General features: G+C 46.0%; 1 protein-coding gene across 2 annotated transcripts in view; it reads left to right on the top strand.

Annotated features, from left to right (window-relative positions):
* Positions 1-23,165, top strand: part of SNTG2 (syntrophin gamma 2) — a 2,000,310-nt gene that overhangs the window by 1,821,340 nt on the left and 155,805 nt on the right. For both annotated transcript variants that reach the window (XM_069235852.1, XM_069235853.1), the window contains exon 15: positions 22,114-22,206. In XM_069235852.1, coding sequence (XP_069091953.1) covers positions 22,114-22,206 — 93 coding nt within the window. The remainder of the gene's footprint in view (positions 1-22,113; positions 22,207-23,165) is intronic.

Consider the following 23,165-nt stretch of genomic DNA (forward strand, 5'->3'; position numbering starts at 1 on the left):
AGTGCATGCATGTGTCAGTGGAGATGCTACTGGGAGGGAGGTGACCGAGGAGGAGGAGGGGGACACAGTGGAGGCAGTGGATGTTTGTGTGTCTGGATGGGGATGATGCTTGTGTGAGTGCCTGTGAGATGAAGGGTGGTGCTTGTGTTTGCCTGAGCCACTTTTGTTTGGTGATTTGGGTAAATGCTGGTCTGAAGGTGTGCTTGGGATAGGTTGAGGGGATTGGGACTGGGTAGAGGAAGTTTGAGGAGGGAGGCTAGAGACACGGACAATTGCTGCCATCAGTGCTGAGGCCAGAGCCTGATATGCTCTCTGTTGGGCCACCACGCCAGAGTGAATGCCCTCCAGGTATGCATTTGTTTGTTGCAAATGCCTCTCAATACCCCGGATGGCATTCAGTATGGTTGACTGCCCAACAGTGAGGGATCTCAGGAGGTCAATAGCCTCCTCACTGAGGGCAGGAGGGCTGACTGGGGCAGGGCCTGAGGTGCCTGGGGTGAAGGAGATGCCCACCCTCCTGGGTGAGCGGGCATGGGAAACACGCTGAGGGGCTGCTGGGAGGGCGGTGCTGGTAGGGTGGGTGGCAGCCGTACCTGTTGTTGGCACCGCCAGGGAGCTTCCATCGGAGGAGGAGTCGCTGTCTGTGGTGTCCCCTCCTGTCCCCGTCGTGGTGCTCCCTTGCCCTCCGTCCCACTGGTGCCCTCACCGTCAGTGGATTTGGTCTCCAGGCCCATGTGGGATGCAGCTCCCTCCGTCGCCGGTGCTTCTGATCCTCTGCCAGTTGATGCTAATGCACACAAGGACAGGGAGATAAAACAAAAGGGAGGGGGAGAGACAAAGGATACAATTGGTCAATGCCAGCAACAACACTACCTTTGGCGTACACAAATCACAGGAAGTTGCTCTATGCAATAGGCCATGCACTACCAGTTACTAAGATAGTCATCAGCCCATGGGGTACAATGCCTAACGCCATTAGCGGCACACCTGAAACCCATAGGACCCTGCCCAGTAGTAGATGAACACTAACATTATTGGGGTGGAGTGCTTCAGAGCCTGCACAACATCGGACCTATCCTGCCATGTTCGCCCTGGCCTAGGGGCCCCCACAGCCCACATCCCCCACCCAGGTAAACCTTAACGTGTGCAAAGTAGTGAATCTGAATCTGTACTCACCCCCTTGTGGCTGCTGTGATGCCTTCAGATGCCCATCCAACTCCGGGTAGGCCACTGCCAAGATGCGGAACATCAGGGGGGTCAGGGTACGACGGGCACCCCTTCCTCGTTGGGAGGCCAGCCCCAGCTGGGCCTCTGTTGTCTTCCTTGCCCAGTGGCGCAGGTCCTCCCATCCGTTTGCGGGAGTGGGTGCTCCGCCTGTCAAAGACCCCCAGGGTCCACACCTCCTTGGCGATGGCACACCAAGTACCCTTTTTCTGATGGGCGCTGACCTGCATGGAAAAGACTGCAGAAAAGGGCATTAGTTAACCATACAGACCGTCACACTCATGGCATACCAGATCCCTCCATCCCCTGATGCACATACATTGACCACCATACATGCATTACCCTGGCCAGGATGCCTCAGCCCCCCCCACATGTGGCTTACACACACAGCAATCCATACATTCATGGCCCACGCATCATGCTCACAGTGTACTCACCTGTTTGTCTGGTGGACCGTAGAGTAACATGTACTGGGGTAGGACCCCATCCACCAGTTTCTCCAACTCCTCCACAGTGAAGGCAGGGGACCTTTCCCCAGACACATGAGCCATTGTCGCTTCCAGACACAGGTCACAGCAGCACTTGCAGTGTAGGTCCTTTCCTGTTAAAGGGCAGGTAGCAAGTGAGTGAACAGATAGAAAATGGTGGTCACGTCCGCGGTGGTGCGTACCATCATTAGCATACATCGCCATTGGCTCCTGGAACCCATAGGGCCCAATAATAACCAATGCAAAGTTGCACTGTGCACAACGCCAGTGGAATTACCTCATTTCCACTTGTCCCTCCTCACAGGTCAAGCAGCCGCCATTTTAGGGGGACACAGGCCATGGCACCCAACTGTGTCACAGCAGACATTGGCACAGCAACTGGCTCTCAGATTCACATACAGGTTCTGTAAAGTAAAAGATGCATCATTATCTCAATTGATTTGTGTGAATAAGACCCTCTGCTCACCGTTTTCCTCCACAGGCTTCTGCCGCTGAGGATGAATATGAGATGGCAACATCCTCCGGTGTACAGACCCCTGGTGGACCTTGCGACAATGGAAGACAGACACATTATCCTAACCTACAGACTTGATCGGGCCACAATCCAAGAACTGTATGCCCAACTGGAGCCAAACCTGATGTCAGATATCCCCAAGTCCACAGGTATCCCCCCTCTAGTGCAGGTCCTGTCAGTGTTCCATTTCCTGGCAAGTGGTTCCTTCCAAACAACAGTGGCCATGGCATCAGGGATGTCTCAGCCAATGTTCTCAAACGTGTTGACCAGAGTGTTGTCAGCCCTGCTGAAACACATGCGCAGCTACATTGTATTCCCAAGGTGAGGGATATGGCCATAGTGAAAGCTGACCTTTATGCCCTGGAACATATCCCCAACTTCATTGGTGCCATAGATAGTATACATGTAGCATGTGTTCCACCCTGGAGAAATGAACAAGTGTTCAGGAATAGAAAAAGCTATCACTCTATGAATGTGCAGATGATGTGTTTGGCGGACCAGTACATCTCCCATGTGAATGCCAAGTTTCCTGGCTCTGTGCATGACGCCTAGAATGTTGTACTAATATATGATTCAATCGTTTATTCAATCAAGATTAGTATTTGTTCCAAGAGTGTTTATATAAGTGCTCATACGTAGAGGGGGATGTGCAATGGGCTGAGGTGATGGTGGAGGAATGTCCAGTTAGAGTCCAGTCTCTTTGTATCACATGTGCATTGTCCAATGGGGACTACGAAGGGGAGTAATGGCAGTTCAAGGGGGACAGGGTGACAGAGTGGGACAGAAGGGTGACAATCAGGAGAGTCTTATTTCCTGGCGGGGGTCTTGGCAATGTTTTCTGTCTTCTGCCTGGATCGCAGGGACCGTTTGCGGGGTGGTTCTCCTTCTGCTGGGGGTGAGGTGCTGGTGGCCTGTTGGTCCTGTGGTGGGGCCTCCTGTCCACTAGCACCGGCGGAAGTGGAGGGCTGTTCTTCGGTGTGGCTAGTGTCAGGGGCCCGTTGGTGTGTCACTGCCGCCCTCATGGTCTTGCCCATGTCTGCCAGCACCCCTGCAATGGTGACCAGGATGGTATAGATGTTTTTGAGGTCCTCCCTGATCCCCTGGTACTGTCCCTCCTGCAGCCACTGGGTCTCCTGCAACTTGTACAGTATCTGGCCTATGATCTCCTGGGAATGGTGGTGTGCTCCCAGGATGTTGGAGAGTGGGTTCCCTGGGCCTGTCCTTCCCCTGACGCACAGCAGTCCTCCCAGTTTCCCTGTTGTCCTGTGCCTCTGTCCCCTGAACCGTGTGCCCACTGATACCAGGTCCCTAATCGTCCTGTGTTTATGGGGTTGCCTGGGGTCCCTGTAGTGGTGGACACACTGCTGATTTACGTGTCCTGGGGACAGTGGCATGGCCCCACTGGGTGGGTGGTGTGCTGGTGTTTCCCGAGGGGGGAGGCTCTGTGGTGGGTTGGGACTGTGCCTGGGTACCCGACTGTCCAGAGGTCCCTGATGGGCCAAGTTGGTCATCGTGATCCAGTCGTTCAGAGCTGCTGTCATCACTGTGAGCCTCCTCTGGGGGGGACTGGATGTTGGTGGCAACTCCTTTCTGGTGATATTGAGTAGGGGTCCTGTGGGGATGAAAATGCAGTGTTATTGTATCTGCGTGTGCCATCTCGTGCATGGGTTTGTTTCCCTGTATGGTTGGGATAGCCCTGGCAGCTTAGGCTTGTGTGTGTGGTGATTTTGTGGGCCACGTGATTCTCTCTAATGAGCATGCTGTGGTGATGGGCGTCCATGCAGGTCTGTGATGGGGGTCCATGGATTGGTGTTACATGCAGGGCTTGGTTTTGGGATGGGTGGGTTGTGATGGTGGGGTATATGTGAGGTGGTGGAGTGATGGGGGTGAGGGTAGGGGTAGAAGTTTGTGATGGCATGCAGGTAGGGTGGGGGATATAGTAGTAATGATTTGACTTACCAGAGTCCAGTCCTCCTGCTACTCCTGCAAGGCCCTCAGGATGCATTATTGCCAAGACTTGCTCCTCCCATGTTGTTAGTTGTGGGGAGGAGGTGAGCGTCCACTCCCAGTCCTCTGTACTGCTATCCGGTGTCTTGCAACCACAGAACGCACCTTCCCCTGTAGGTCGTTCCACCTCTTCCTGATGTCATCCCTTGTTCTTGGGTGCTGTCCCACGGCATTAACCCTGTCCACGATCCTCCCCCATAGCTCCATCTTCCTAGCAGTGGACATCTGCTGCACCTGTGATCCGAATAGCTGTGGTTCTACCTGGATGATTTCCTCCACCATGACCCTTAGTTCCTCCTCTGAAAACCTGGGGTGTCTTTGGGGTGCCATGGATGTGGTGAGGATGTGTGTGGTGATGTGTGGGGTGATGTGTTGTGGTGTGTGGTGTGAGGTGCGTGGATGGTGTATGGGTGATGGTGTTCTGTGGCTCAGATTGAGTGGGTGCTCCTGGCTTGTGTCTCTCTCTATTGGCAATCTTTTATTCTGTGGAAAGGGTTGTGGGTAATGTGGGTGTGTGTTTTATATTGGATTGGGTGTGTGGGTGTGGTGTGTGTATGTGTATCAGGTGTGTGTAGTTTGAATTGACCAATGTGGTATAGTTTTGTAAGTGTGTGTGTATTTTGAGCGCAGTGGTGTTAACTGCTAATGGTGATTCATGGGTCCTGATACTGTGGGCATATTCCTGTTGGCGTAACGGTGTGGGTTTTGGTACCGCCACTTTATCACTGACCTTTGGTCTGGTGGACTTGTGTGGGTGTTCGTATAGTATTTGTATAGTGGCGGATTTCTCAGTGTGGGTCATAATACCCGTAGCGGAATACCGCCGCGGTCACTGTATGTTTGCGGCCGTCAACACGTTTACCACCAGGGTTGTAATGAGGGCCTTTATGTTACCCCTACCTAAAAAGCAAAAAAGCAGCATAGAGTGCACAACACCTGATGTTCCTCTGAAATATTGACAAGCTCCAGCAGCTTGCGCCTTTTATAGTTTAGCACCATTGCTAACCAGAATCTCAACTGTTGAATTAATATGATTCATTGGAATTTGAATAACCCAAAAATTCAGATTATATCAGTTTGAAGGATTCAGCACAACGTGGATTATTATTTGTCATTACTACTAAAATATACTCTTCAAAAAGAAGTTAAATGGTTCTCAGACTATACGTGTTCAACTAGTTTACTAAACTGAAGTAAAGTCCAGCATACTTTTTTATATTTTAAAACAAGGGCTAGTACAATGGTTTGAGTCATATAACCCACTAAACAGTGATGAAAAATGCACGTAAATCATTTAGTGGCTCTATTGTGTTGCAACTGTGTCAGAAACATTTCGGTCCCATTTTGCAGTTAAAACGGTTTCTGACTGTGTCTGCTTCTATTCAGTGCACTCGATTAGGAGTATGTTTGATAATAATATAGTTGACACATCAGTGTAATTTGATAAACAATTCACTGTCACGTAGGGAGTTTTACCACCTAAAATAAATATTTTGTACAGCAAAAATAACATTACTTGATTGTATACATATATAATAATCAAATACATATATTGTGTAGATATGGGCCCAGAATTACTAGAAAATGACGGAGCACAGCACTGTGCCAAATTGGGCAGCTCCGGCCTCCGTCATTTTCAAAACACAGGGATCCACTGCATTTAAAAGAATACGCGCACCCCTGTGTTTCCCACTGCGCTGGTGCTAAATTTGATGCTGAGCGCCAACGCAGCCACCCTTGCACCATGGCTCAAGGATGGCTGCGTTGAGGGGGAGATTGGTTTTGTGCAGGAAGGGGCACCTTCCGGCACAAAAACAATCTTAAATGGTCATTTACTCTTTCTATGTGTGCTGCAAAATTCAGCACACTTAGAAAGAGCAAAAAGCGAAGAGAAATGAACGCATTTCTCCTCGTTGCGCCACTCTAACGCCACCCCCATGATGTGGTGTTAGATTTTGGCGCTGCTTCAGGTTTACCAAATATCATAAATCTGAGGCAACATCTAAATGCAATGGGTGTTGCTGTGGCACTCCCACAGCAACACCCATTGCACGCCCCTTCCACGCAAAATGCTGCATGTGAGGGCCCGTATTTACAAGGGAACGTTAAGCCACAAAAAGTGTCTTAACGCCACCTTGTAACTAAGGTGCAGGGCATTACGCCACCGGAGCGTCAGAAAAAGTGATGCTCCAGTGGCGATAGGGCCTTGTAAATCTGGCCTATGCTCTTATTGTGAAGATTCTAAACTTGGCTTGGAAAGGTCCAACTTTGGAGGATGCCTCCATTGCCATGAGGCCCTAAGCATCATGCATGCCTGTAAACTTGCCCTCTTGTGTCACATCCTTGGACTTCTTCAATCGTCAAACAAATGGACAGGCTTTCCTGTGGGTTTTCCTTAAATGACCATCCAGCACCCCTGAATCTCACCCTACTTGTGTACTCAGAAGAGTTTGAGGAACATTAGTAGCCATTTATGTTTAGCGTAGACAACACAAAAATACTTCAAGAACTCACTTCAGAAAAATGTGATGTTTCACCTTAATATTTTAAAGAAATAAACCAGTGGTGCTTTCTGATGTCCCATACACCCCACCCCCTGTTTTTACCAGCTGTTACATAATTTAGTAAGACCTGGCTCTGCAGCCTACCAAACCTTTACTGCCACCCTGGCTTGACAGTAATATTTTGATAGAATGCCCAACGTCATGGTAATATGCTCAGCTGGGTACTCAGCACAATAGTTTTAAAGACCTCTGATGTAAATGTTGAGACGTGTAGGTGAGAGTGTAGTTTGCTAAGCTATTGCACAGGTTGTGAAGCTAATATGACTGTAAAGGTGGCTTCGGATGGTTTGAATTAAATACAACTTTATTGATTATAGCATATTAAAAACTCCACACAATCACAATATAACCAGAAATAAGTATATTGTCAGGTCGCCTAATATATTTCCCCTCAGCTTCACTTTACCTCTTCTACTTTCTCCACTTTCAAAACACATTTTCTAAAAACTCTGTATATCTTGCAGTAAATTGCAAATGTAATCCACAAAAACAATTCATAACTGTCTCAACGAAAGTGTGGATGCCCATTAATCAACATATTGGTTGTTAATGGGTTTGCCTTGGCCTTGCAGCCACGAACACAAACATAACAGACATACCACATCATCTAATGTATATCTACAAAATCCACATCATTTTTGACCTCCATATGTTAAATACTGAAAAAGAAAAATCTTAATGCCAAGTTCGGGGTCTGAATACATATCTAAAAATTCATCCCTTTTCCTCTGCATTAGTGAGACACTGAAATATGTATGTAGGTGGAGCCCATTATATATCAGTAACGTATATAGGCCCTCATTACAACCTTGCCGGGCGGCAGAAGCCACCCGCCAAGGTTTTACCGCCGAGCCGCAATCCCGCCAGCCACATTATGACATCCCCGCTGGGCTGGCGGGCGGAAACAGAGTTAGCGGTCGGAGCCGGCTCCTAATGGAGCCGGCGGTGTTGCACCCATGCGATGGGTGCAGCTGCACCTTCGCGCTTTTCACTGTCTGCTGTGCAGCAGTGAAAAGCAGGGTGGGGATGTGCCTGGGGGACCCTGCACTGCCCATGCCAAGTGCATGGGCAGTGAGGGGCCCCCAGGGGCCCCGCGACTCCCCTTCCCCCCAGCCTTTCCATGGCGGTTTCTACCCGGTTTCTTCCATGGCGGTCGTAATCCCCTGCTTGCAGCGCTGCCCTGACGGATTAAAACACTAGGGACAACCATGGCAGGAAACCGCCGGTCCTGGCGGTGCGACCGCGTCGCCGCGGTCGTAAGGAGGCAGATTGTACCGCCAGCCTGTTAGCGGTACAAGCGCCAAAACAACCCTGGCGGTCTTTGACAGCCAGGGTTGTAATGAGGCCCATAGAGTTTTCCTTTCCCCTCAAAACGTCTTACATTAGACTATAATAAGACCTCTACTAATTGCTTTTCACCATATTCTCTATGTAGATAAAGCTTCTTTGTCCAGCTCTACCTCTGTTTTTAAGGATTTCAGTGAATCATGCAAATACTCGTACAAAGGAACTTAAATTCTTATTAGTATTTAAAACACCTTCCAAAATTAAGTCCATAATAGAGGACCTGTGCCAAAACATCCTCTATGCTCATATTTCACAGAAGACCTTGCACCTCTACCTCCAACTGAGCCCTGTCCAAGTCCCGTAAGAATGTGATTTTTGTTGTTGTTTTAATAAGTAGATCTTTTTCTTTATGGTATATTAGAAAGAGATCAAATGACTGCTGCACACCAGCTAAGGCATGCTCCAAAATTAGTATTTATGTGACTACAGCATCAGCAGAATGTGTCGGCCTCCCAAGATTTCATAGAAAAAAACTCAATACGTTTTTGATTCCTATTTCAATATCAGCAGAACACAGATTAAACAATGTCAGGGTCAAGACTAGCTAATTTTTTGCCTTCAACCTCAGACATACTTACCCAGCCAGCACTGACCCCCGCCACACATGCACCATTGGCCAATCAATGGATCAGCCTTCTTGACCAACAAAAGCAGTAGTCTTTCATCTATTTTCTTGTTCCGTTCAGTAATAATAAAATAGAAGCAGGATTCACATTTCTGTCAATCAAAACCAAAAACTGAAGAAGGGCTCTAGTTTCTGTCCCTACTTTACCTGCCAGATTTAACAAAACTTTCAGAAAAACTGAAAGAAAATCAACTACATTGCTGTCAATGGAAATGTATCTTCTCCTGAATACTTACTTAATGTTACTACTTTCCTTCTATACCTGTGGTTAACATCACTGTCATAGGTAAACTCTTATCGAATTCAATTCTTACAGTTAACCCCCTTGAGCACTCCCTAGAAGAATCCCTGATTTTCACTTAACTGGATAACCAAATTGCCAACTTCTCCAATTCTCTAAAGGTAGATTGATTACATTGAAACAAGCTTTTATTCAGGCATCAATAACTTCAGGTAATTGACTATGCCTCTCCTCAATAATGTCCTGGTTACTATCTCTTAGGTCCACTCACTGTTTATTACTCCTGTTAATTCTTAATTTCACACCTCCCTGATTAGACTCAGAAACCACCTAGAACCATCTAACCTTGAACCACTCCCTAGTACTGCATGCTTTGCCCTCCTCACCACAGTAGTGGATGCTGTGTAATTTCCTGCTAGTTCTACCTCATAACGTACTGCTCACCCCCCTCAGTGCCTGAAACATTTCTTCTTCCAGTGGCCTCTCCTCTAATCGCTGCATCTCTCCTCTCTTCCTCTCCTCCCTAATACTTCCTTTTCTCCTTTGCACCTTACCTTACTATATTAATGTCATTCCAAATCAACATGCTTTCTTCACATCATATTCCCACTGCATCTCATTTGGAAGAAAACCACTCCTGTCCTTCAAAATCATCTATTCTCTCAATATTTCCAAGAATGCAGCAAAAAAAGCTCAAACACAAACTCAAAATACTTTCCAGAAAGCCCTATAGCAGACCAATACCTTTGCTCTCATGCAGATAATTTCAGAATGGAGACTTTATTGGTTTCAAAAGACACCTCACCTTTGGCTCAAATTAACTCAACACTGTCAGCCTATGGCAAATCAACAGTCCCCCACCCATCTTCCTAGCAGAAGACAATATGTCACTGTACAATGGTAAAATTATGATTTAAACTTCCCAGGAAAACTTGCTTCACTTTCAGGCAATCTTTGATTTGCTGCTGCAGAAACAAAACAAGAAACACCCACATGAAAACCATATTTAAGCAGACTCCTATCCAATCTGGTCCCACAAAACTCACAGCAAGGCCCAACTCAACAGGGCACCAAATCCTTTTGTAACTACCCAACTGTCTATCATGGCCACCCCTCTCCACTACTCTGAGTTGAGCCTACACCCCATACCCAAACATACCTTAAACAATTCTGTCACAAATTGGAGGAAATATTCAATGGAAAACTGGACCTCAGTGTTCACCACACTCTCCAAAACTCTATCTCATCCGTATTCCCTATTTGACCTGAAGAACAACACCTAATGAAGACTTCTAAGCTTACCACCCCAGTTGAAGCAATACTCAACTGCTACCCAAGGGAGCTCTCTCTGATCTGAGACCAACATATAGGGGGTCATTTCGACCCTGGCTGTCTTCTGATCGCCAGAGTAAACGTGGCAGTCCCACCACCAACAGGCTGGCAGTGAAGACTGCCACATTATGAGTGTGATGGGTTGGCCTCTGCCAACCCGCCACATCTCCACACATACCGTCAGGGTGGTCAGATCCACCGGGCCAGAGATGATCATCTCTGTCCCAGCGGCCCACAGAAGACCGACGGCAGTACTAGGAGCTGGGTTTCCACCATGGTTTCTGCAGTGCATACGAAAACCATGGCAGAAAGGTTACCAGTGACAGGGAATTTCTTTCCTGTCACTGGTAAACGCCTCACCCCCCCAGCAAGCACTAGACCCCGACCCCTTACCCCCCGTCAGCCACATCATTCCTCCCCGCTCCCCCTTCAGCCACATCATCCCCCTTCCCCTCATGCATGCACGCATTCACAACAACATCCATACACGCATTCATGCACACATTCACAAGAACATCCATACACGCACTCAGAACTCCATTCATACGCGCATTCACAACTCCATTGATACACGCATTCACAATTCAGACACCACACACTCATACACTCACACACAGCCCCCCACACCTGCCCACCCCCTTCCCTGTCAGACGATCACCTTACCTGTTCCTGGGAGAAGGTTGTCTTGCAGGCAACGGGAAAGGACACTTCCACCAGCACCCCGCCAGCAGGACACCGTCAGGCCGTATCACGGCCCATAATATGGTGGGCGGCGTCCTCCTGGCAGGGCGGTGCAGGTGGTGGAACTGCCAGCGTGCCTCTGCCTGCCAGCATGACTACTGCCAGATTTCCACCCAAAGTGTGGCGGAAATCCAGAATTACCAGTGATATCGCAGGCGCCAGCACTGGAGGTCTCCTGGCACCCGTGGCTTTCGTGGTCTTCATGGAAGACCACCGAAGTGATAATAAGAGCCAGAATCTCTCCTTACTTATTTTAAAATGGTAATCGCCCAATACCACTCCAGAATCCACCCAATATCCCTTTGGTCCTGAGCTGCATGGAAATAAAACCATCCCCTGATCTTAGAAGACTCAGGGGGTCATTCCGACCCTGGCGGTCCAAGACCGCCAGGGCCGGGGACCACGGAAGCACCGCCAACAGGCTGGCGGTGCTTCCCAGCCCATTCTGACCGCAGCGGTAAAGCCGCGGTCAGAAAAGGGGATCCGGCGGTTTCCCGCCGGATTTCCCCTGCATGGGCTGAATCTCCATGGCGGCGCTGCAAGCAGCGCCGCCATGGAGATTCCGACAGCCCTTCCCGCCATCCTGTTTCTGGCGGTTTTTATTGTCAGCAGTGGGGCAATGCTTCTTCACCATAAAGAGGAGCCTCTCTTGAACTCAACATACACAACAACATCCATGCCATATGCACGTGGCACACATACTGACACAACCACATCACCCACTCCAACTACCTCCACCTCAACCAGCCAATCACATCACACACACACATATATGTACTGTCTCACACACACAACTCGAAGCAGAACAGGCCAAGAGCGGGCCCATCTTTGCCCATCATTGACCAGAGTAGGCTGGGCTGGTCCACTTCCCATGGCTTCTGGATGCTGATATTTGTGTAAGGAATGTGCCATGGCAATTCCAGTTTACTACTACTTTGATTTCTTTCCTCTTTACCCTAGGTTAAGTTATTCAGCTAAACTGTAATCTATCCTTAATGTAAAGAAAGTACAAGAGATTCCTTTGGGGTTGTCCCTGCCTGAGAAATTAGCAAGCTATCCATCTGATGCTAATGCACTGAAAGAAATCAATGAACTAACTTATTAAGTAGAGCAAATATTCAAGCTGACATCCCCTTCTACTGCATTTTCCCTTAAGCCTACAATTAAAGGGAAACCTGTGGGCTAAATGTTCACTGCGAAATCCACTAAGTCGTGTAAGCCTCTTGAACCTCAGGCAATTCACTCAGCTGCTGTTGTGAATGGGTGTGTTTTCATGGAATCTCCACAGATTGAGACAAGACATGAACCAACCCCTGTGTCAGCTGGCATATCAAGTCTTAATACCATGCAAGAATTGTTTTTTCTGTTCTATCTGAAAAGAAACCATCTTTCCCCTGTGGCCCGGATCATTACTACCCAGTTTCGTACAGTTCCATACAGTGTGCTTCTTTAAACAGGGACACGTTACAGGTGCTGAATGCCCTTAAAGCTGAAATTGTGGCAATTAACATCTCAGTGTGCTTCAATTATTACATTTTTTCAGCATTTAATTGTCTTAAACCCTAATTTTAAGAATTCCCTGCATTGTGAAGTCCCTGTTCTTACAGCTGAGGATAGCTCTCTACCTTTTGAGGGAAATAACTATTTTATTCCCTCAGATTTCTGTGGTATCTTCTGTTCCTTTTAGTAATGGACTTTCTGTGACAGAAGATGGCGTGCTTCGGCCAATGACTTGCTTGCCTACTATGGACACTAGTTCCTTCTCGTTTGTCAGGAGGCACTATTCTGATTTGCCCTGTTTGTTTCTTCAGACAACTTTGTCAAATGATTGCTTTAATAAGCTAAACACCAGTTCTTTTTCCACATCGAGAAAACCTATTCCTAAGGTTTCATAAGGTCATGAAAATGGCCTGGGGGTCGGGATGCATATTTGCATAAGATGCCCAGATGCTCTTGGGATACAAGAGAAAGCGGTGTTTTGTTGATCATAAACGTGATTCACTGGTTTCAGAATGTACAGAAGTGCTCCTCAATAAAACGGTCAGGTATTGTGAGACTTTCTCGTTGTGAGCACCTCAAATAATTTTGACTATGTGGAAATGTAGTTGCCATCTTGGGAGTTGGCTGATGAATTAATTGCTTGGTAGGTTGGGACTTCATGTATTGATTTCTATAATGTTAGCCTCAAGTATAATCCTTCCACAGCCAGGGCAGTTTGTCACTCAAGTATCCTAACTAACTCCCTGAGCTGCCCAGAGCCAGTCCCCATGGGTGCAACCAGCAGAGATTGACTTACTAGGGACAATTGCAATCAAGGGACTCCCAAAATATCGTTGCCCCCTAATAAAGAGTGAAATTTCCTATACAGGAATATTGCTGTGCTCAAATCTGAATTGATGGAACCAGCTTGAGGGACTTTTGTTGACTTCTTTGGTATTTGTAAATTCAAGAGGCTTGGACTGTGAACCCAGTCTGTAAATCGGTGTCCGCTAATTTTTGGTGCGAGGCAATATCCCAAGGGAAAGGGCATCCTGCTGGTGGCCTTGTAGTATGGGGAAAAACTACCCTCAAGTGTAGCATTAAAAGGTTAACTTTGGACAGCTCTGAAATAGTTGGTCTGTTGATCTCTTTAATCGAAGATAAGTATCTTCATATTTTTAACATTTATAACAGGCCAGGTAGTCAGAACCGGGTGACCTACCTTCTTACTTGCTTTGAGCAACCTGTTTTATGGTCTGCAAATCTTCTCCTTAAACATCATGATGATTTATTTGCTAATTTAGGCACACTCTTTTCTAGGGAATATAAAAGCTCACTTAAAAAAAAACATTGAAACACGTATGGTATAACAGGGAGTCTAGACTTGCCAAGGTGAGTTTAATTCAGTCTCTCAAAACTAATAATCATGAGTAATTTCCTCTGGCCAGACGGAATTATAAGGCTGAGCTGAAAACAAGCAAGAGCTAAGTGGGAGGAAGAAATGTGGGGTGACCTGCTATCTGCAGAAAGAGCAGGTAATAATTAATCATTTTGGAATATACTTGCACATGGAAGTCAATATGCTACATCCCAGATCAGACATGGGTTAAGCATTTTGAAGGGTTATATTCTGATACTGGAATGACCAAGGAGACTTAATAGAGCTGGGTTCAAATTAACTTCGAAACCCCATGGAAATGTCACTTAAAGAATCCAATAATGCTCTGTTTACCATTGTTCTTGGGAAGGCTTCAGGACCAGACAGTATCGTAAGCGACTTTTTCGATGCTGATCCATCATGTGGTCTATACCTGAACTTGCCCAAAAATTACATTTTGGGGGCTGAGCCTCTCTATAACTCTTGCCACTATGCGGAGATCATTCCTATTTATAGGAAGTGTAGTTGTGTTGATCCCCACAATCATAGGGCATTAGTTTGGTTGATGGGCTATGAAAGCTCTTTTACCATCGACTCTTGGGGACACTCACAGATTGGGTAACAGAGAATAATATTTTGTCTGACCTCCAAGCAGACTTCTGGAAGAAGGTTAGTACAATTTGTACCATATATTGAAAAACAGAGAGACTTATTTACAAGCCCCGTTGTGCAGGGCAGCGCAGCAAGTGTCTTGCTGCGCCGCCCTGCACAACCGGGAAAGAGCAGAAGTGCGCTGTATCAGCAAGATAGGGCACATTTCTGTACTCTTCCCCTCCGCTGGCTCACAAATTGATGTCTTGCGCCAATGCAGGCAACCTTGCACCATGGTACAAGGATGCCTGCATTATGGGGATGATTGGTTTTGTGCAGCAAGGGGCACCCCTTTCTGCACAAAAACAATCAAGAGAGGTTTTTTTCAGAATTCAGCAAACATGGAAAAAGGGAAAAGTGTGGAGAAATAAAGATATTTCTCCCTGTTGCGTCACTTCTATGTCATCTCTGAGGTGGCATAGGAATCTGTTGCATTCCCAGAGTTGTAAATCTGGGAATCCATCAGATTCCTTAGCGTTCCATGGGTATTGCATGGAAAAACCCACAGCAACATCCCTGGAACCCCCCTTTAACGCAGTTTTATGAGTGAAAGGGGCCCATATTTACAAGGCCATGAAAAGCACGCAAGGTGGCTTTGCATTGGCTTGTAAATATGGGATGGCACACTGAGCCATGGATGTTCTGGGTAATATAGGGGTCCAAAACAATATACTATCAATCTTGATAATATTACATGAGGTCAACTATGCTGGTGCCATGTGTGGAAAGAGGAGTGAGCTGTCTAGTTGTTTTAGAATGGAGAGGGGTGTTTGCCAGGGTTGTGCTTTGCCTTCAACTCTTTTTTCATTATATATAAATGAGCTGGTGCAATATTTGGATATCCCTGGGAATGACCCTCCAAAGGTAGGCTTATAACATTCCATCACTGTTGTTTGTGGATGACATGCTCCTTATCTCTAAAACCCCAGCAGATCTATAAGGTTTAGTGGATTGTTGTTTAAGTTTAAATGTTTGTACTGATAGGGGATTGGAATTGAAAATAAAAAATACGAGATGTATGGATTTTAATCCTTATAGATTCATGAAGAGCTGCATTAAGGCTCATAATGAAGTCCTCATGCAAGTTCAAGATTTTGACTATATAGGGGTCAGACTGACTAACAAGCTATCATGGTCCACACAGATTAATAATAGTGCTCTAAAGCGTCAGCAGGCCATCTTGAAGTTGGTAAAGAATACTAAGTCAAGGGTTCTCGTCCCTGCAGTGAAAAATTATAATTTTAAAGCTTATGAGTCTGTGCTTTATGGTTCAGAGCTTTGGGGCTTCACAAAGGACAGGGGACTCATAATGGCAGAAAATAAATTTGTTAGGTCCTTTCTAAATCTTCTACAGAGTGCCCCTCATTACCTCAACTACTTGATGTAGGCAGGTACCGGATTTCATTAGTGTACAAACCTAGACCACTTCTGTATTGGCACAGATTGTGGTCTAATGAGGAATTAGCACCTTGTAGGTTGCCCCTCACGGAAATGATGCACTCAAATGGCATCTGAAATATTCCTTAGTTAGTGTATGTCAAAGAATTAGGACCAGATTGAAGAAGCACCAGAGCCATCATTTGTTTTTATGCATATGTGGCGTTAGGCTTCAAAAATCGACACACCATATTTACAAAGTGGCGCAATGCATGTATTGCGCCACTTTGTAACCCTTTGTGCCACATAATGCATGCGCCATGCATAATGTATGCAAAGGGGGCATTACAGTTAGGGGGACTGCAAAAATGGTGCAGTGGAATCTAAGAGATTCCATTGCATCATTTTTTGTGGCTACTTTTAATGCCTGCTCAGATCAGGCGTTAAAAGTGGGCACACCATTTGCTTACAATGGGTCCCTATGTACTGTTTAGTGTTAGTGCCGAAATTCAGGCGCTAATCCAGAAAAGTACATCAGTAGCGTAAAAAATATTGACGCTATTACCCCCACCCTGTGCCATGGTACGCCGTGTTTTAAATACGGCACACACATGGTGACGGTAGGTGGGCACTAAGGGCGCAAGTAAAGCGGCACTGCACTGGGTGCAGCACCATTTTTCTTAAATCTGCCCCCTTATTATTTATGCGTGACCTTGCAACTTTCTGGGACACTCCTGCCGATGCTGCCCTTGTGTCTATGTCAGTGATTAAAGAGAGATTAAAAACTATTCAGTCGGACGAGAAATTACGGGCAGCTTGACGACTGTTTTTTTTTAGATCATAAAGCTGTTCCATCATTTGAACCATTTCTCGATATAATGTTATGTCCCTTAACTGAAAAGCTGTACACAAAGTTTGACGATGAACAGTTTCTGCACTAGCTGGGGAGATAATTACTGTACTAGCACTTCATGTCCGTCACGTAACCAGGGGTCCAAAACCTTGCTTCATTTTCTGTTCTTTTGCAGTGCTTATGCATTACACCACAAGATGTGGATCAAGACGAATTGCCTTGTTTTAGGAATCAAGCAGTATAAAATTGCATTAAGGATTCCGAGGACTGACACGAATGAAATGATATTTATTAGTGTTGCTAAATATTTATGTGCTACTTTGATTATATGAAATAAATGTTTTAACTATAATTTAAGTTATCTGTCTAGTGCGTCTTTGCACTTTATTTTATTGGCACTAGTTTATAGCACTTTATTATTTATATGCAACACTATTGTTGTTCTATGATGCTTTTGCACAGATTGTTTTCCTCCTTTTTACCAGAGGATAATATTGGCACTTATAATGTACTAGCAATTTTATTGCCTGCTCTGCTGTGCTATTTCTGCCATCGTATGATCTACTTGTTTTTATTGATTGAACTGTGTCGCTTGTTTTTGTAGTTTATTTTATTTCTGAGTTTATTGTACAGTTTTGGTCTAATGAGGAATTTTTGTTTTGTGGATCTATGACTCCAAAATAACTGTTAAGACATTTTATGCAGTACACAAATAGTAGTAAACTGAAAACACCACACTAGAATAATCCCAAAACAATGTAGATAAACAGAGTAAATGTCATTAAATAAAATGATACAATAACAACAAAAATCCAATTAGTAGAACCATAGATACACAGTTGTAAAGTTTTATAGTGCCTAAAAGCACAAAGCACCATTCATGGTCATCAAATCTTGCTAGGAGAAAGTCGCAATTTCAGGCAGACAGTAGGGAAGCACTGGCCAGATACAGGTATCAGGTTAGTCTCACTGAAAAGTTAACCTGTCAAATTCTGGGGCCAAGAGTTCAGTTCACTGTGAAGGAGGCTGCAAGGAGTGAGGAGTGGTTCGAGAATGGTTGTCACTGCAGCGCAAAGATCCAGCTGGGCATCGCAGATGGTCGTAGCTGAAGCTTCGCATTGTTGGTCACCAGGGGCTGTTATTGCTAGAGGGCGAAGTGCAGATCTCGCATTGCAGGTCATTGCTTGCATTTGCTGTAGCGTAAAGAGTCAGGTTCACCCGAATTTTAGGCTGCCAGTCTCATCAATTGACAGAGTATTTGATGAACTGGCCTGTTCACATTTGGGAAGAGCCCAAATCGTCAGGATTTCTCCTTTTCTTGAAGAGCGATGCCACCAAGAGTCCCAGACCTGGGGAGGCAGCTCTTGGAGATCAGGGACAAACTCTAGCAAAGGCCAGCAGGGCTCAGGCACGGACCAGGTTAGTCCTGCTTAAAATGTACCTCCTCAGTCCAGGGTAAAAAGTTCCATTCATAGTGGAGTGAGCCACAAGGAGCAGAGAAACGTTGTGGACGATCGTCAATGTAGCGTGAAGGGCAGCCCTGGCATCACATATGTGTGTCTCTGTAGTGCGAAGATCCTGTGGTCATCCTGGATGGTCTTGCCGGTGCTTCGTGGTGGCACTGCTTGCGAGTGGTTGATGCTGTAGTGCGAAGGGCCTGGGTGACAGAACTTTAGACTAGCAGGCTGTGCAAGTGACAAAGTTTCAGTACCAACAGGCACATTTGCAGTCACAAACAGCTGCAGCCAGTCCTTTAGGGCGGAGGGGTCACACACCCCCACATTTTGCCCCTCATGAAGAGTGTCTGTCAGGCTTAGCAAAGGTCAGCCTGACAGACACTCTTCATGTTCAGATCAGGCAGCCAGGAGAGAGACATGCACGATTTGCGCAAACTCCTGGCTGCCTGAGCTGAACTTTGCTAGGCTGAAGAGGTCACAGCTCCTAGGGGCATGACTTCCTCAGCTCAGCAAAGGTGCCTCAAGGCCATTCCCCTCGGTGACGAGGGGAAGCATCACCCATTGACTTCGACCTGGGAGCTTCAGGTTTAAGTCCTGAAGTGCCCAGGGCGACTGTCAATCAGTGACACCTTGTCACAGAGTGGGGAAGGGTCAGATGTCTCACTGACCCCATCCCACTCTGTGAAGAGGCTGGGACTGCTGCCTTCCCTCTCTGGCTGACCTAAGGCAGCAGTCCCAACCCTCCTGGGACCTCCAAGATGAAGGTAAGTGTGTGTGTGTGTTTTTTAAATGAATGTTTGGTGCGTGCATGTATGTTTGAATGTTGATTACTGTTGTGCATGGATGTGTGTGCATGCATGCATGAATGAATAAGTGTGAGTGTGCTTCCTACGTACCCCCCTCCCTCCTAAAATTGCCAGCTGCCACTGTTCACAAAGAGCACAACAAGTTTAATTTAGCCTCTCGAGGCCACACCAAGGGTTCAGGATGAGTGGCCCACCTCTTGGGGTGAGTGCTTGCTCCAACTGGCTTTGGGTGCTCATTTGGATGGTGATGAGCCTGTTATGTCCCTGTGGCTCTGAACAGCAGACCAGCAGGTTAGTCCTTGGAGTCCTTCTGGGAGTAATGGGTTCAGGTGCACGTCCCAATGGCTCTTACTCAGGGAATGGGCAGCAGGGCAGCAGTCAAGCAAGGTGTGACTCCAGCAATGCAGTAGTCCAGCAGGGTAGCAGTCCAGCAGAGTGGCAGTCCTTTAGCAGCACAGCAGTCCTTTTTCCTGGCAGTGTCTCATCTGGGCCAGAAGTGTACTGAAGAGTTGGTGTCTGAGGTCCAAGATTTATACCAGGTGGCTCCTGTGAAGTGGGAGAAGCTTTTAGAGGTTTCCCTTTGAAGTGCACAAGTTACCTGTCTAACCTGCACTGGCTCCAGACTAACTACATAAGGTGTGCTCTAAAGGAGGTATGCTCTACTTTTTAAATACACTGCACTCTGCCCTCTGTGCTGTCCAGGGCTTACATTACAGTTAACATATACATTAAAAAGGAAGGCTTGGGCCCTGCAAGAGGTTTATTTTGACAGGTCGAAATGGCAGTTTAAAACTCCACAGGCTACAGTGGCAGGCCTGAGGCTTGTTTAATAGGGCTACTAAAGTGGGTGCATACTAAGTGCTGCAGGCTCAGTAGTAGCATTTCATTTACAGACCCTGGGTACATGTAGTACCACCTGACTAGGGACGTATAAGTAAATTAAAGATGCCAGTTGAGGCCAAACCAGTGTTACCATGTTTTAAGGAGTGAGCATGTGCACTTTAGCACTCCTTAGCAGTGGAAAAGTGCACAGATTCCTAAGGCCAGTTAAAACGAGATGAGGAAAAAAGTTAAGGGAGAAGGTAAACGGTTCGGGGGAAGACCACCCTAAGGCTGACAGGCCTAACAGTGCCTCCAAGTTTAGCCTGACCTCTTGCCAATATTCCTTACGGTTAAGCTCAGGTTAATTTAGTGACTTTTTGCGGTTCATCCTTAGGAGCGGTGTGGTTATTGCTCCCGTAGTTTTTCGCCCCCCCAAAGCATAATTTCTCACATTTTAAAATGACTTTATCATGAGATAATCAGAGCTGCAACCTTTTATTTTCTACATGCCCTTGGTGCCTTATCAGTTCTGGTCTGGTGTTGCATAAAACAAACCCCTTCACATTAAACTAGCGTTGGCTCCTCATGTCATTTTATTTTTCTGCTGCTGGCTGAGGCAGGGGGTGCAGGAAGGGGTTTGAGGCTGGACCATGGGAAGGGGAGGGAGGGGAGGAGTGGAGTGTGCCCATAACTGCGCATATCTGTTTTGCCGGCCGTTCTAGGTTGGCCAAACAGACATGCACAGTTAGGTTTCTCCAACCCAGTTGTATTTGATGGCCGGGTTAGAGAAACAGCACAGACTCCTTGTGCCTGAGCAAGCATCAAAATTCCCACGCTGCTTTCATCCAAGGTAATAGCATGAGAGCAGTGCTGGGATTGCAGAGGGAGTCTTTCATGCTGTCCCAGAGACTGCTGGGACCCGGAAGCAGAGGAGCACGAGTAGGCCGGCTGTACCAGGTGTTTTTTTTTTATTAACCCCGCACTTCCACCTTGCACTAACCTCCCCCCCACCCCACCGCTTATAATTTATATCAGGCCGCAGCTGCATTGGACTACAAGATACTTCCATTCTGTTTGTAAAAGAGTGCCAGTAAACAGTACCAGTGGCATAAAGTATGAGCAGGAAGAAAAAAAAAAAAGATGGAAGCCTAGGGAGTTTCATAAAATGGAAGCCGGGGCCACCATCTCAGACATTTTGTTATCAAATGTTAATATTTTGGTTGGCAAAAATGTGTTTGATTCAGTAACGTTTCGGTGTATTTTTGCTTAAATGTTTTTCCTAAACCTTGAAGGTGAGTATTACATGATTAGTCATTGCAATTGCAGTATCTTCTGGGCTACTTTACTCATGGCAGTGCAACCTTAGAATTGTTAGATAGAAGTCACAATTTCGCTTACTGTGTTGTTTGCTGTTAAATAGGCCTGTGATTATTTTGTTGATAAAAAGCTATGTATTTTTTTTTAGCAAACCCCTTCCGTGGCACTTACTCCTCAACTGGTTTAGCAAATTAATTTTAGGATAATCAACCTTATAATTAATGGTTTTGTAATCATGCATTGTGTTGTACAAATGTGAAGTTGTATTAATGCTGCGTGCATGCTTACTAATGCTAACGGACACGATAGTTGTAAGCAGTGCTTTAAATGGAAAAATAGAAGTGCAGGTACTCTGTAATAGAGTACCTGCTTGTTTCTGAGAAGTGCCGGTACTCTCCAATTAAAAGTATTACGTTTTTCTTGAGATGTGCCGGTACTCTCCCTCTCAAAATAAAAAAGTGCCGGTACTCAGTACCGGAGAGTACCGGCCCATTTAAAGCACTGGTTGTAAGTGAAATGTTTACCTTTAGTCATTAAGGAAACGCAAACGCTGATGACGGAATACTGCAAATGCTTGCACTGAAAATCATTTTTTTCCCTTAACTTTGCAACATACTTTTCCCGTTATTGAATTAATAGTGGCATAGCAAGTATCAGGTCTGCCTGCGGTATGTTGCTCTGTTTAAAAATTAATTTAGTGCTAGAGGTATGTGAGATTGCAGTCTATTCTCAGGGTTGTGGTAGTAGCAAATCTAAACCAGTAGGTATGTTTTCACGCCGTCTCTGCCTACCAAAATACATTACTGACATGGGTTTTGATGTTATTCACAGCATAGAGGTGATTCTAATTGCTCAAATGACTTACAAACACAAATAATATTATTTTCCAGTCCAAGACATACACGTGCAGCTTTCAAGGAGAGGCATTGTGCTTTACTATAGACTTCGCTGTTGGATTCACCTGTTATGACAGCAAAACAAAGGTAAGACTGAAGGAGAATCAGCAGAAAGTGTGACGTTAATCACAGTACCAGGCTGTTTGATAATCTGACAATATTCTATATGATTTAGAGAAATAAGAATGCATTTTCCATATTCTTTTCATATTCAAAGTGTAACCTCTGATTATCATTATTTCCCTCTTTTATGTTACACCTCTATTTTTGGGTTTGTTAATTAGAAAAGTGTTTATTTGGCATATAAATATGTTTATTGCCGTTGGTAAAGGAAAATTGCTATGCCTGTTTGTACTAAATGTTGAGAAAAATATAACTTACGTAGATAATTACAGAGACTTTTAGAAGAAAGACACTTTGCATATTTAATAAACATTTTTTGCCTGTAGTGCAGTTGCTGTCTGCAATTTGCAGCTATATATCACACTATGGGGGTCATTACAAGTTTGGTGGAAGGGTTTCACTGTCCGCTGAACTTCCAACGGGGAGGTTGCCGCCACACATGCTACCTCCCCGCCGGCCCCATTAAGAGTTTCCTGCTAGCAGGAAACAGGCTACAGTATTGTCACCGGCTCCAAATCTAGCTGGCCGCAATGCTGTAGCCCGCAGCATGCACCAGCACTCTAGCAATGTTCACTGTCTGCAAGTGAACATTGCGATGGTGCAGGGATCCCCCATTTGGCCACCTGCACCTATTATCCGCCGGCCTTTTCATGGCAGTAACACCGGCATGAAATGGCTGGCAGAGAACAAGGTTGTAATCCGCAGGGCAGCGCTGCTTGCGCTGCCCTGGCCTGGTTGATTAGGATCTCTGCCTCCTCCAGACCGCCGGAATCCAAGATCCTGGCAGAGCTGGAAGTCCAGGGTGTTAATGTGGTGTCGGACAGCGGTATTGGCAGTGGTATATAGACCACTACACTGGTAATGACCCACCGACCCGCCTGGAGTTCTAGGATCAAACTACAGGACTAATTCATTCTTAAACC

The sequence above is a fragment of the Pleurodeles waltl genome, chromosome 5 (assembly GCF_031143425.1).
Source record: "Pleurodeles waltl isolate 20211129_DDA chromosome 5, aPleWal1.hap1.20221129, whole genome shotgun sequence".
NCBI lineage: Eukaryota > Metazoa > Chordata > Amphibia > Caudata > Salamandridae > Pleurodeles > Pleurodeles waltl.